Source organism: Nicotiana tabacum, chromosome 10 (genome assembly GCF_000715075.1).
Source record: "Nicotiana tabacum cultivar K326 chromosome 10, ASM71507v2, whole genome shotgun sequence".
NCBI lineage: Eukaryota > Viridiplantae > Streptophyta > Magnoliopsida > Solanales > Solanaceae > Nicotiana > Nicotiana tabacum.
This window is the reverse complement of record NC_134089.1, coordinates 120,776,332-120,791,056: the sequence shown is the minus strand read 5'-3', so window position 1 is coordinate 120,791,056 and position 14,725 is coordinate 120,776,332. Positions and strand designations below refer to the sequence as shown.

General features: G+C 37.8%; 1 protein-coding gene across 1 annotated transcript; it reads right to left on the bottom strand.

Moving 5' to 3' along the window:
* Window positions 1-9,130: 9,130 nt before the first annotated feature.
* Window positions 9,131-14,442, bottom strand: LOC107807784 (putative sugar phosphate/phosphate translocator At3g14410). The gene is made up of 7 exons (XM_016632220.2): window positions 14,101-14,442; window positions 12,831-12,938; window positions 12,717-12,751; window positions 11,903-12,015; window positions 11,414-11,675; window positions 11,041-11,309; window positions 9,131-10,223 (listed from the first exon to the last, which is right to left on the bottom strand). The coding sequence occupies exons 1-7, from the start codon at window positions 14,200-14,202 to the stop codon at window positions 10,099-10,101; spliced, it is 1,014 nt and encodes a 337-aa protein (XP_016487706.1). The 5' UTR covers window positions 14,203-14,442; the 3' UTR covers window positions 9,131-10,098.
* Window positions 14,443-14,725: the final 283 nt, after the last annotated feature.

Here is a 14,725-nt window from a genome sequence, read left to right as displayed (position 1 = left end):
GTATTTGGGCGTTATACATAGAAAGCTGACACTAACAGGTATAGCGCCCAAATACTGGACGCTATACATAAAACTTTATACATAGAACTTTATGTATAGCGTCCAGTATTCAGGGGTTATACACCTTTTTCCTGGCCCCACCAATAATTCCTGACTTCAATAATTCAAAAGCGTATAGTAACCACTTTTTGGGCGCTATATATAAAAAATAATCCCCGGCTAGCCATTTCCTATATAAAGAGGTTAGGATTGTATAGAAATTCATTCAAAAGGTGTACAACGTAGAAATTTCTCGGCTAGCCATTTCCATACTCTTGTTGAAACGTTTATTGTTGTTAAATTCTCCAGCATTTTTTCATTATGTCTGAAGAGCGTAGAATAAGAGTTTTATTATATTGGGAGGTGAGGTTGTGATGGAAAATAACTGTGTGGGCTACAGTTTACCTGCTCAGTGTCATGTTAAATTGCCACTTACAATGGAGGACGATAAATTGATATCGTTGTTATGCAAAAAAATGAGTGTGAGGAAACGTTCAGTGATACTTAAAGTAACCGAAAGATATTCGTATTCCGTCACTCCGCAAAGGGTTGCTCTTTACTCGGAGTTTAACATCGACGATTATGAAACTTTGAGTGATTTTCTGAGGACTCCGGATGAATGCCGGGAATTTCTTGTAATCACAATGTTGGAGATGTACGTGAAGGTCGAAGACGTTCCAAAAAACGAGGTTGTGCATAGTAGAGATAACCCCCAGTCATCGGGTGGTTATTCTGGAGCAGTTTTTGCTGGACAGGTTCCGGATGAAAGAGTTTTCCTTGATTTAAACTTATCACCGCCGGCGAATGAGCAGCGAGAAAATAATTTATACCCTGCTTTCTATAATTCAAGACGAGTGGTAAACTTCAATTTTCATTTGTGTTAATTATGTATATTTTTGGTGTATTGAATTTGTATTAACGCTCATATATTTAATAGGGAGTACCGGCCAGATATGAATTTTATAAGTGGCCCATCCGGTAGTCATCACCTAATCGAAAACGTCCATCATGGAATTTCATCACATTACGACTTGTAAGTGAAGTGATATAGCCATATGGAAAGCATTTATTAATTCAGTAGCTTATATTTTTGTTGGTTGTGCAGCGAAAACGAGCAAGTTGAACCATCCGTACTCACTCAATTGCCCGAAAACGACGTATTACATCGGGATCTGGCAGATGCACAGAGTGAGGAACAGAACAGTGATTACGATAACAATGTCGATGAATCCGAAGACGAGACACCCTTTCCTCGTGAGGATGGTGATGCGCAGGATGAGGAGGAAGGACCTGATATGAAGAGAGACCCCTAGACGAAGAGTGCTCGAGTCTGAAGTGTCGTTTCATTCAAGGGAGATTACTTACATTGATAACTTGTCAACTGTGTCGGATGTGGAATCTCTCACAAGGGATTTTGATGAAATTCAGATAGCAATGTGGGATGAGTCTAGACCAACGTAAAAGAGTGTCGTGGATGCAGGTATGGGAGTCAAGTCCGATGGTATACAAGGTTGTTTGCTGCAGGTGGTTTTGGCCATGTAATTGGATGTGGACGCTGTTTTTGAACCACCTGAAAGAGCACGTTGTCAAACAACGTTCATGTATTTGTCTAATATCTGATCGACACTGTGGTATATTAAGTTCTGTGGAGAACTTGCTTGCATGGCAAGAACCTTATGCATACCACTGTTACTTTGTGAGGCACTTTAAGGCCAATTTTCAGAAGGCACATCCCAATAAGGATCTACATGATTTGATGTGGATGGCAGTAACAAACCACCAACAATATAAATTACTGAGGCATATAGATTCTATCAGGCAAGAAGACGAGGCAGCCTATTGTTGGTTAATGCAACATCACCCGGAAAAGTGGACTTTGCATGCGGATGGTGGCAGACGATGGAGAATTCTTACTACAAACGTGTCAGGGTCCTTCAACGGGTTATTGAAGTCGGCAAGAGGATTGTCCGTCACAGCCATGGTGCGGATGTCGTTCAAGCAGATGGCGGAGAGGTTTGTTGAACGGTCTGCAATTGCAACGGAATTGATGGAAAGGGGTGTTGAATTTATGCCAGTGCCGATGCAGAGATTTGAGAAATACAGACGGCGAGCACATTGACATTCATTTTTGCAGTATGATAGCGAAAGAGGTATTTTTGAAGTTCGCATCGCTATCCATAATAATTGGGGTAATAATGTACATACTATAAATGAATCAGCAAGGTTATGCTCTTATGGGAAATGGTCCATCTACCACATGCCTTGCTCACATGCCATCAAATATTTTCAACGTGTTGGTTATGCGGAGACCAACTATGTTGATCAACAATATAGTGTTTTCAAGTACCTAAACACATATAGTGGTCAGTTGCAGCCAGTGGGTGCTGGGTATTATTGGCCTCCGGAACCATTTAAAATGGTGTGTAACAAGTCCTATTTGTGTAAAATACAGGTGCAGAAGAGAACGCGTATACGGAACCAAATGGATGTTAGTGATACTGTTTATGCGCACAAATGTGGTATATGCTTTGCAAACAGGACACGACCGTCGTAAATGTCCTTCAGCTGGTTTGGGTGGCAAAACTAATCAAGCTCGTGGTAGGTGTTCTTCTAGTGTACCTAACTACCCATGAGTTTATGTTGTAATAATTAGTTGTTATGTCTATGTTGCAAGATTTATGAAATAAAATTATGCTTGTTAATTATGATTTGTACTTTTCCATTTTACCTATTTAAATAATAATTTAATAAAATTATCTGTATATTTGCGTGTGTTGTCTTGTCGAACTAAAAAACCTTACCAGCTGACATAAAGTTGTCTTGTCAACATCATGATATTTAACACGCAAAATATAGCGCCATTAGATAGTACGTTATGTATTTAGCGCGGTTAAATATATAGTTTTGTGTATGTTCTCTTGTCGAACTGAAAAAGCTGATCAGCTGACATAAAGTTATCTTGTCAACATCACGATATTTAACACGCAAAATATAGCACCATTAGATAGTACGTTATGTATTTAGCGCGGTTGAACACTACGTTATGTGTGTGTTGTCTTGTCGAACTGGAAAAGCTGACCAGCTGACATAAAGTTATCTTGTCAACATCATGATATTTAACACGCAAAATATAGCACCATTAGATAGTACGTTATGTATTTAGCACGGTTGAACAATACGTTATGTGTGTGTTGTCTTGTCGAACTAAAAAAGCTGACTATCTGACATAAAGTTGTCTTGTCAACATCATGATATTTAACACGTAAAATATAGCGTCATTACATAGTACGTTATGTATTTAGCGCGGTTGAACACTACGTTATGTGTGTGTTGTCTTGTCGAACTAAAAAGCTGACTATCTGACATAAAGTTGTCTTGTCAACATCATGATATTTAACACGTAAAATATAGCGCCATTACGTAGTACGTTATGTATTTAGCGCGGTTAAACACTATATTATGTGGGTGTTGTCTCGCCTATAAATAACAAGCTCATTGTAGTTATTTTGTGTGCTCAAAATTTAGTAAAGTAAATATTTCATTAAAAGTAAGGTTTTTTTACTAAAATCAAATATTTTACAAATGGCTCAATCTCTTCGTCCACCAAAGTGCAAGTGTGGAAAAGTATGCTTGATGCAAAATTGTTGGGACGATGGTGAAGTTGGACGCCGCTACTGGCACTATATGAACCAGTTTTACAAGGTTCCCGGCGAATCTATTTGTGATTTTGAGGAATGGGTTGATGAACCATGTTATCAAGAATGCTACAGAGAACAACTGCAGTATATTCATAATGTGTGTTTAAGACAACGGAAACATGAAAAAGAAAGCAATAGAATTATTGCAGACTTGAGGGCGAAACTGAAGGAGGTGAGAGAAGAAAAATGGAAAACACAATGGAATTGTGAAGCACAAAAGGAACGTAAAAAAAATATAAACGGGAACTTGCGGAGGTGAAGGTGAAGCTGAAAGAGGTAGAAGAAGAAAAAGAACAACTGGAAGAACGATTTAAGTGGTTGGAGCGGAGAATAAATGGCAACCGGGGCTAAATATTGACATGTATGTGTTTAGTGTATTTTTTATATTTCATGTATTTTTATTATGTTGTCCTGTTATGTTTGTGTTTGTGCTTGTGTTTGTGCTGTAGTAATATTTTCCTTGTTTGTTGTATTAAATTTTATTTTAATTGAAGTGGATGTTAAGTTTAAGTGCTTGTGTTGTTATATGAAACTATCAAACGAATGGGTAACTAAAAAAAGTGATGGGTATATTTGATTAAATATTGTTGTTAATGTATACAAAAATATTATTTACACCAAATAAAAAAAAGGAAGGCCGAATCAATGTGTCCTGCATCCGGTGTGTCTCAATGCAGCCGTTGGCCTGAGGCGCATCCCCTCCCGCCCGGGTGCTATATCAGGATCACCATCATCAAGTCGTCTCCTTATAGCCGGATGCGGCGCAAGATGACATGTATCGATGGTGCTGTCAGGTCCAGTAGAAGGCTACATAATAATGTGGAACTTAGTATGGAAAACTACATAACAATTCACAACAATTTATATTGTCTTACCATCATCGTGTCTGGATCCTGAATGTAGTCATCTGTCGCAGCATCGCATGAAGCCTTAAAAAGGAAATTAATAAAGTTAAAGAAAATAAATAAGTTACAGTTAAAACAAATTCAAATTCAATACTAATAAACTCATACCTGCGCATGTGATGTGGAGCCATAACTCAATCGACGCCCACTATAAAAATCTCGGGTCGGTCAATCCTCATCAGTGGTAGACGGGCTTGGGAAGTATCTACCCCAATCCACTCCTTGAATATTCAAGCCCGTGATCAATAATTGACCCGATGGGGTCACCTGCGATGGCACTGGAGTGCGATAAATTCCAAGGCTGTAAGACGGCATGTCCGTCTCATGCATGCCACCTGCCATATCAGCAGCAACATCATCAGCAGGAGCCCCAACGCCCCCTTGCTGGGGACCACCGCCGCCCCGCCCACGACCACGTCGTCCGGCACCACCAGCTCGTCGGGCACGTCTAGCTTATGGTATACGACGACCTCGCTGGTACTGCGCTGGGTTCATATAATCAGCCCCGTGTGCCAAACGCTGATCCGATCGGGCTCGCTGCAGTGTCTGGGCAGCCACATCCATGAATTGACGACTATACTCCTGTATGGCCACAGGATCGTGGACATGACTCTGCATCTTCTGCCCCATATGATAGACGGTATGTAATCCAATCGTCTGCACAAAGTAAAAAATATAAACTACATATTTGGCACTAAATTACAAGTATATAATTAATAATAACAGAAAATATACCAGGGCCTCGTATCTCCCGGCATATGGGACGTACCGACCGCGTGCCTGATGAACAGGGTTCCCAATAAAAAGTCGGGAAACAGTGTGGTACCATGCCATATAACGTTGAATAGGAAAGTGCTGTGGAGGTGGGGTCAAGTCCCCTCGCCTGTCCTAAGTACCCAACCGCTCGTCAAGCCATGCCATAAATGTGTCGTCTGCCTTGGACCGATCATCCCTCTCATAATGTAAAGCAAGCCATACAGCCGGACTCGATATAGGCTGCGGCAGGCCAAACTGACAAAATACCCACTCGGAGGCATGATGCTCGACATATGAATGGGATAGAAGCCCTCCAAATATGTCGGCCGAACGTGCAATACGCTGGCAGGGTACCTATCACCTCATCGTTGTACGACGTCCAGATGAACTATCAAATAAGAACACAAACCGTTAGTATGCGAAACACTAAGTTAATCTATAACAGGTAAGTTTAGTTAGATATTCACTTGTGCGTCCTCCAGCAGATCCAACACATCCCTGCAGAGGGAGAGATTATGATGGACATCATACTCTCGTGCAAGAGTACGGCGCATAACCCACCTACAGGCTAGAGGGAGATGCGGAATTTCTACATTAGCCGGTAGCTGTGGTAGAGTGGCTGAAACTGCAGAAATCGCTCCCAGACCCAAACCTAATAGTGGCATTATAACTATGGGTTTTGGGCTCGATATTTTGAGGCCTAGTGGCACCAAACTATCATTAATAATTATGTGTTTGTTTTATAATTTAAATTCATATTTTTAATAACTTAATTGTACAAATTATATATATATATAGGTTCCGGGCTCGATATTTTGAGGCCCAGTGACACCAAATTAACATTAGTAATTATGTGTGTTGATACAATTATTAACTTAATTGTACAAAGTTTGTATTTTCAACTACCAGTATAAGATACTTAAACAAAAGGAATTCTAAGCTAAAATACTACACATTACTACGCTACAAGGCTCTAAATTTTACTACGCTCAAAGGGTCTACATTTTACTACGCTAAAAAGGTCTAGATTTTACTACGCTAAAAAATAATCTAAACTAAACATAAACAACAAATAAATTTAATTGCAAATAAAACACAAAACGGCATGAAACACACATATGTATAAATCAAGATATTAACAGACAAATTTATATTTTTTTATAAAATACTAATATTAAATCCGGATAAAATTTAACATACTAGTTTCGAAAAAAAAACACAAACCGAAATAGAACACATACAAATCAAATAATATGCATTATTATAAAAGTTTCAACTTAAAATAAATCGAAATACCTCGATTTAGAATTTTCGGAAAGCAAATAGATTGAAATTTTGACTCCGGAAGTGTGAATCAACAATAATACGAAGCTCTACTCGAATGTGGGACCTACGTTCTTCACCTTTTATGTGACGGGGGACCCAATTTTTTTTTTTAAAATAGTGGGGCAACGGGTATGGGAGTGGGGGACCAAGAAGAAGAAGATATAAAATATTGAGGAAGAAGAAGCAGAATGGTCGTCTTGAAGAAGACGATTCGTTTTTAAAAAAAGGGGTATAGCACCGGGTATTTGGGCGCTATACCTGTTAGTGTCAGGTTTCTATGTATAGCGCCCAAATATTGGGCGCTATACATTAACGACACAGTTAACGTTAATGTATAGCGCCCAGTATTTGGGCGCTATATATAAAAATGTTATCTTTTTTTACACCTATTAAGATGCTACTTCTCCAAAAGAACCACATTTTGGTTCCGGACTCCCCCCAACCCCATAAGACAGACGTACCCTTCTTCCCAAGCCTCTTTTGTCCTTCCTTGCCTTCGGGCCTACCCATTTTCCTTTTTCTTTTTCATTTTTTATTCCGTATTTGTTTTGGATAAGAGTGTGCCGCTAATACTAAAGGATAAATTCTACGAAATGTTGGTCCGACCAACTATGCAATATAAGGCTGAGTGTTGGCTAGTGAAAAACTCTCATGTGCAGAAGATGAAAAGTAGCTGAGATGAAGATATTGAGATGGATGATTGGCAGTACCAGGAGGGATAGGATTAGGAATAAAGTAATTCGGGATAAAGTGAAAGTAGCGCCCATTGAGGACAAGACGCAGAAGTCGAGGACTATGTTGTTGTTGTGGTGTTTGTTTTGGATATTAAATTGACTTTATACCTAAAATTTGAACTCCAACTTATGGTTAAGGGTAGAAGACTATATGGCCTCTTTTTTTTTTTTTTTTTTTTTTGCATAGTTAATCCAAATTAAGAAAGATCAAACTGAAGATGATTAGAAATGTGCTCTGATTCCTATTGTTATTGGACTATCTTTTTGGAAATCTACGTCCTTCTTTTTTATATTTATCATTTGTGTTTCATAGCATAGTTTTAATAACCTCTTGATCATTGGATTACTCCTTTATTAACTATCTGCTGCTTTTTATATTCGCATTTTCGTGTAGTGTACTATTTTAGTTAGCAGTTAGCACTAACTTAGCAAATTCTATTTTGATATAGACATTGAAATAAACCATTTAACAGTATTTGAATATTTTTTAGAATTTTTGTTATATGAATAAAATGCTTATAGTATCAAAGAGTTCATGTTCGAAAGTGTTGACATAAAATAGCGGCATAAGCACAGAGTGATTCGTAAATGCTTATCTTTGTATAATTTGAATATAACAAACTAACTGAGTTTAATACGTAGGTATTTCTAACCAATTAATCTTTTCCTTTTTCCAGGACTAACCATGGGTATTACTGTGTGAAACTTCGTAGGGTCTTTCTATTCAGGTGTAGGTAGTATGTATCTTCACATACATGTCTATTTCATTGAGCGTCTCTCCGAGACACTGCCCAAATTGTGACACCTTTTGTGTGGGTTAGAACCTACCGGACAAAGGATTTCACTACCTTAGGACCTTTATAGTTACGATTGTCATTCACTAGGATTTTGGTTGTTGGCTCCCCTATCATCAGGTCACCAACTTCCTTGACCTGCCTCATGCTACTCGAATCAAAGCATAAGCTAGTGATGTTTTCGGCTACTGGATTTTTGCTATCTAGGGTGCAACATTCGGGCTGCTTCGCCTAGCAGCACGATACTTGTATTGCTCTCCCACAATTCCGTTTTAAGGTTTATTAAGTTGCTCCCATTTCGCTCACCGCTACCATGGGAATCACCCCTTCTTTTTTTTCCCTTTGCACAACTTGGGAAGGAAATGATCTTCACATAGAAATGAAAGAATCTGAAGTGACTAATGAAAAAAATATTGTAGAATCAAAAAATGGTCCTAATTTACGATCAAACAAATCAATCGCCGAGAGCTCGTATGAGAGTTGGTTTGACTGCCCGAACTATGGCGGATCTCAAATCGATGATGAGCTGACGCCTCCTAAATGTGCGTCCAAATTGGACCGAACTCTTTGCAGGGTTATAGTTCCCTCAAAGTTATGGAGATTAAAAATGGAAAAAATTGAAGTTCCAAAATATGACGAATACTCGAAGGAGGCAAAGCCAGCCTTATCCTCTCTACTACTGAACAAAGTTTTAAGTTTCTATGCTAGGTGTGGCCTTCTCAAACAAAGTCAAAGTCTACATTTGTAACAATCTCATTCAGTGATTTATCTCGTGTACTATCTCGACCCTTGATTGGTCCTTGTCCTATAAACAGAAAGAATTTCACGGATAATCGTCATTAAGAAACATTTCTCACTATCTGAAGTGAGCACAACTTGAATCGGTAAGCTGTATGAGTTATTGATACATATAGGAGTCTTATATCAGTATATAAAAACATTATATGTATGATGCAATAAAATATGCACAAGTAGTATTATCCTCAGTTCCTCACACTTGAGCCTTAAGGACAAACAAACAACTCATGATAATACAAATACAGAGGAATAGAGTAGGAAATTTGACACAAAAATTCCTTCATTAGAGTCAACATAAGAGATCTGCCAGAGACAACGAAACTATCTAAGCTAATCCCTACATATCCTCACTTATTCATCACCTTTAACTGTTCAGTAGTAGCAGCCAACCTTTCAGAGTCCTTTGTGACAAGAACTGCTACCAAAACAACTGGTGGATACAGCCAGCCCCATTGGATCTTCCACTTATCAGTAGCCGAGCAATCCCATTCTGCAAATCTCATTTTACCACACGAAGTCATATTTGTTTTTATAAGTTCTATCATTCTGAAATATTCTGCATAGACATTAAAAACATTGTCGTATACTAAAAATTTAATTGCAACAACAGCCTTGTATATATATATATAAAAGAATTTCATCCAAGAAGTGCTGAAATTCAAAATGTCTGCAACATATTGTAGTATGTCAACTGCCAGCATCTTTTGATGTCTGTCCAGCCTTTTTCGTGCAGAACAAGGTACAAACTCTCTACATCATTCAAGTATACTGTTTTTGTATCTTATTCTCAAATATCACAAAATCCTCCAAATTCAAAAGTAGAAGCAACAATCAAAAAGGTCGCATCCACAGGTACGCTCCCAAGTCAAAAATCACTGTGTTTCCCTATGGCTTCACATAAAGCAAAAACTGTGAGCCAGTATGTCAGATAATGCATCATTTGAAAAGCACTTCCATTCCCCAATAAGAGCATATAAGAACTTGAACGCTTGCCATCATTTACATGCAAGAAATCAAGATAAGTTGCAACACTGCTCTTCACATACATCTAGTTATTGGAATTTGTAGATGGTATTAAAGGTATAGATTGAGTGGGTTGAGACTCATCTGAGCTTTCTGGGGAAGCTGCCTTTTTTAGCTTGTGATTATTATATGCAGCTACACCTGCAATAGCTGCACAAAGCACCACAACTTTATATGTTAATATTTGCTCATGGAGTAGTACCATTAACTATTTCTCACCATACATGAAGACACAGAACAGAAGGCAGAAGCTTAGAGTCATTCCAACATAGGCAACTAGTACGAGGAATAAGCAAAAACTTCTGAATCAACATGAAGATCACAGCAGCCTTACACATATCACTCTCCTAGTTACTTAGAAACGTTACTACTGACATCCATAACCAACAGTTTGCATCTGTCTCCAAAGAGGCACTACTAGAAGTTGCGATTATGTTAGTTCAATCTAATGAAAATTTGGAAAAACAAAACCATTTGCTCAAGGTCAAAGAACCCATAGGAATATACCATGGTACAGTCCATTCTCAAAAGCTTTATGGTATGAACAAACTGACAGAGATATATCAGAAGGATTAAGCAGCTACCAGGCACTAAGATGAAGCAAAGCACAAGGATATATAAATACTCTGCATAACAGCACATGTAGCAAGGATGAAGATTTAATGCATGCTTTTTCTTTCTTTATAGAGGAAAGATTCCTTGTCTGAGAGAAGCCCCATTTCACATACTGTTCCTCCTCACAAGAAAGAGAAACAGTAATCTCTGGAACCCAAACAAAAATGCATTTATGATCTCATCTCTTACGGAATCAATTTTTTTTTACTAGCAGAAGAATATGTAGAGCTCAGGAAGCACAGGAGATTACTAAACATGGCTATAATGCACTTAAATAGTAAAGTAATATCTTCTTGGCGAACCACTCAAGGGGATTAGGAAAGGAATTTTGACAAAAGTTAAGAAAATTTACCAATAGCATAACCAAAAAGATTAATCAGTGTCAATTTTGTATCCGCAAAAAGTAGGGCAGATAGCAGCACAACGACCCAATCTTTGACAACTCCAGCAACACGAATTGTCAGGGCACTTGTATGTTGAATCACCAGAAAAACAGACAGATTCAGGGCAAAGGTACATAGAGAATTTAGGGTTAGAATAAGAGGATGGAAGCTCCATGTCCTCTGTTCGTCCATCTTTGGTTTCTCCAAAAAGATCCATGGAATTAACAAACAAAGAGCGCTGCATTTTTGTCAAGAAGGTTCAATCAAAAATGAGTATTAATCGCGTCGAAACAGAAAAAGATAATGCCGATACATCAAGATTTTAGACATAAAACTGCATGCCTGCATGGGCTGACATAGTACATCACAGATATGGGGTTGAGCTTCAGGCCCTTCCGTTTCACCAGAATCTCCATAAATATAAGCCTCAAAGCTTCTCCAACAACACCTCCCATTTGGTAGACAACACCTACCCAGTTAATATTTATTTCCCCATAAGAAGCCACAAGTACACCAAAACTGATTACTGACATTATGAGAAGCATTCTGCAGCTCATCACTTCAAGTCCAGCTGCAACCCCCAGAATGAAAACTGCTACAGGCACTGCAAAACAAACCAAAAGAGAGGATGATGCCCTTGGCACAAATGAACAAAGGAAAACAGAGTACGGGAACAGGTGGTCAACTAGCCCAGCCTCTAAAGCTAACTATCAAGCATGAAGAATCACATGAGAGCTATTCCTATGAGCTTATTTCTATTGTAAAGCTGTAGTTTGCCCATATCATCTATGGTGGACGGCACATAAAACACCTGGAAAGCAGTATACTTACTGATTGCTTTCAGCATCTGAGCAAATGAAACTGAAATATAGAGATAAGCAGTGTTCCCAAGCCAAAGTGTCATAGCAAACATTGCACCAATTGGTATGACCGAGCTCATGTATCTGCATATTAAAACCACAACAGCGTTATTGAATGATTTATAGTATAATTGAAAACAAATCTGACAAAAGAGGACCACAGAAAAAGAATAAAAAAACAATATGATTGTTTAATATGGATGAATTAGAATGTCGGGTAAAAAGCTAAGCCTAGAACAAGAGATTCTTCAACTTTTAGGTTAATTTCACACAAATAGCAAGTAAGAAAGTTCAATGTTAAACTTTAGTTTCTCCTGTTAATTGGTAAAAACCATTGGTAACTACATCAGCATAACTCCGTTTGCTACTAATTTGATTTAATTCATTTTTGTCACATTTATAAAATCAGAATTTAAATACGCATCAACTATGTAATACGTAATCATCTAATGGAAAACATGTGGAGGCTACAAACTGCTTTTCATTTTTCTAAAGAATTGATGAAAAAGAATAGTTTCTTTTTGAGAAGAAAACAAGGTGGTTTATTGTGTGATTTCTTATGTTATAAGTACATGGTCTAATCTTTCAAACAAAGTGAAAATCGGTGTCACATCCAAAAACCATAGCTGGACCTGTAATATGGGAACAAGGGACTAAATGAGCCTAGGTAAAAAAAAAGAAGAGCTAAACTAGAAATGTCGGCAAAATAAATAAAGGCCTTGGATAGAAGCCAACCACCCGTAAGACAAATATTTGACATGAAATTCTTTCACTTGAATACTCACATATCTAGAGTCATCCCTTCCTCAACTTTCATTATCTGCATGAAATTTTCTAAATTAGCACTATAGGTTGGCATACAAGAAATCATTACAAAACTAAAGGTGAATACTCCGTACCTTCAGAACCTTGGTAAGCACAAAACACAAAATTGAGGAGAAGACCATGTGAAGCAGAGTCAATCCAAGAGGATAAGGAAAGTTTATATCTTTTGAAGACAAAACCCACTGCAACACACATCATTATATTGCAGGTCAGATAAAGGAGCTACAACAAGTCATACATGTGAACTAGTCTTAAATGCAGCAATTTAATTGACTAATAAGGGAGCTCGATAAGATGCATCTTTATCTAGTGAAGACATAGCGATGAACAGAACCGCATAAAAATTATCCTAGAAGATGAGAATCTTTTCACTTCAGTAACTTCTTCAAACTGGTAAAAAGGACTTTTGACTGATTGAAACTAGTTCTACTACTACTTGTTGATCTTTTCATTTTGTTATCCTACTATCTTGTTGTTGTTAATGTTTGGTGCTACTGCTTTTCTTTTCGTCTCTCTTGAGCCGAGGGTCCGATCAACAACCTCTCTACCTTCAAGGCAGGGGTAAGGTTTGCGTACACATTACCTTCCCAGACCCCACTTATAGGATTACATTGGGTTTGTTGTTGTTACTGATTGAAACTAGAATGCTGCCTTAAGTTGAGGGTTAAAGGAGAAAAATGTTTTAATACCATTGAACCAAATAAATCAATGAATTTTAAGATACTGGTATACTACTACTTCCATCCAAGGGAAGGTAATAGAAGTTCAATATCATTGAACTCCAGATTTATTGTTATCAAATGTCTATAAATGACTTTATTCGCTTAATTATTTGATCTTTTAGCTTATCCTCTGTATCAACTCATAAACACGGCAATAAAGATAGAGTTAAGGATAGGCCTAAGTGCATTTGGATTTTGACGCTATGTACATTCACACTTCACACTACCCTTAGGGCGTAATTTCACACCCTGCAACAATGTCAAACTTCTATACATGTAATATCGCTCATATTGAGAACCATGTTTCTCTCACCATTAAAGGCGGATCCAAAATTTTAAGTCATGAAGTACCACTACACCAATACTCTCTTGGAACTATGGGTGCGAAATTAGTATAAATACATGTTTGTTTGTTTGTTTTTTGAATATTTTGAACTATATATATAAAGGTCCGAATTGAAGGCAGTGGTTAAAGTCGCCCGTAGATCCAAGGCACAAAGCATTACTCCAGTATCAAATAATAGCCACAAGACAAATGCAATACAAATAAGCACATTAATTTAGAGGCAAATTTATTTACGTGCTTAATTAACAACGTAGAGAGAAAGGGAAAAGAAGGAACCTTATTGAAGAAGATCTGGCCACTAGAGAGTGCAATATAGAGGAGAAGATATGAGCATGTTACAACATCTTCGCTCACCCATTTTCTCTGCGGATCCGCCATTTCCTGCGCCCCTCACACTCGGCTTCACAGTGGGACTTTGATATTTGAAAAGAAGTTAAGTGTGAAATGGGAGTGGAATGGTTAAAAGTGTGACGAGAAAGAATACGGAAAGAGTGCTCCGTGTTCAGACTTTTAGCGCGCCTGACTTGGTGTATTGGTTGCTTCTTTTCCCAGTTCTTGTGTACCGACTGCCCCATTCTCGTTTACTTTCCTTCTCTTGCATTTTTCCATTTCCCGATGGATCTAAAACATAAATACATAAGTATAAGGATTCCTTTTCTTCTTCTTTTTTTTTTTTAAAAATTTATAAGGAGTCCTTTTGTTTGACGGAAAATGATTTAGTTTAAAATTTATGCACTAAACAGTGTAAAAAGAAATTATACAGTAAAATCACTTATTTGGTGGTTACATGTAAAAAAATGTTACAAATATTAATTGATAATCCGATGAAAACAGTAACTAACCTGGTATCATAAGTTAAAATTCGACCGTTTCTCGTTTCGTTATGAGACAAGCAATACAA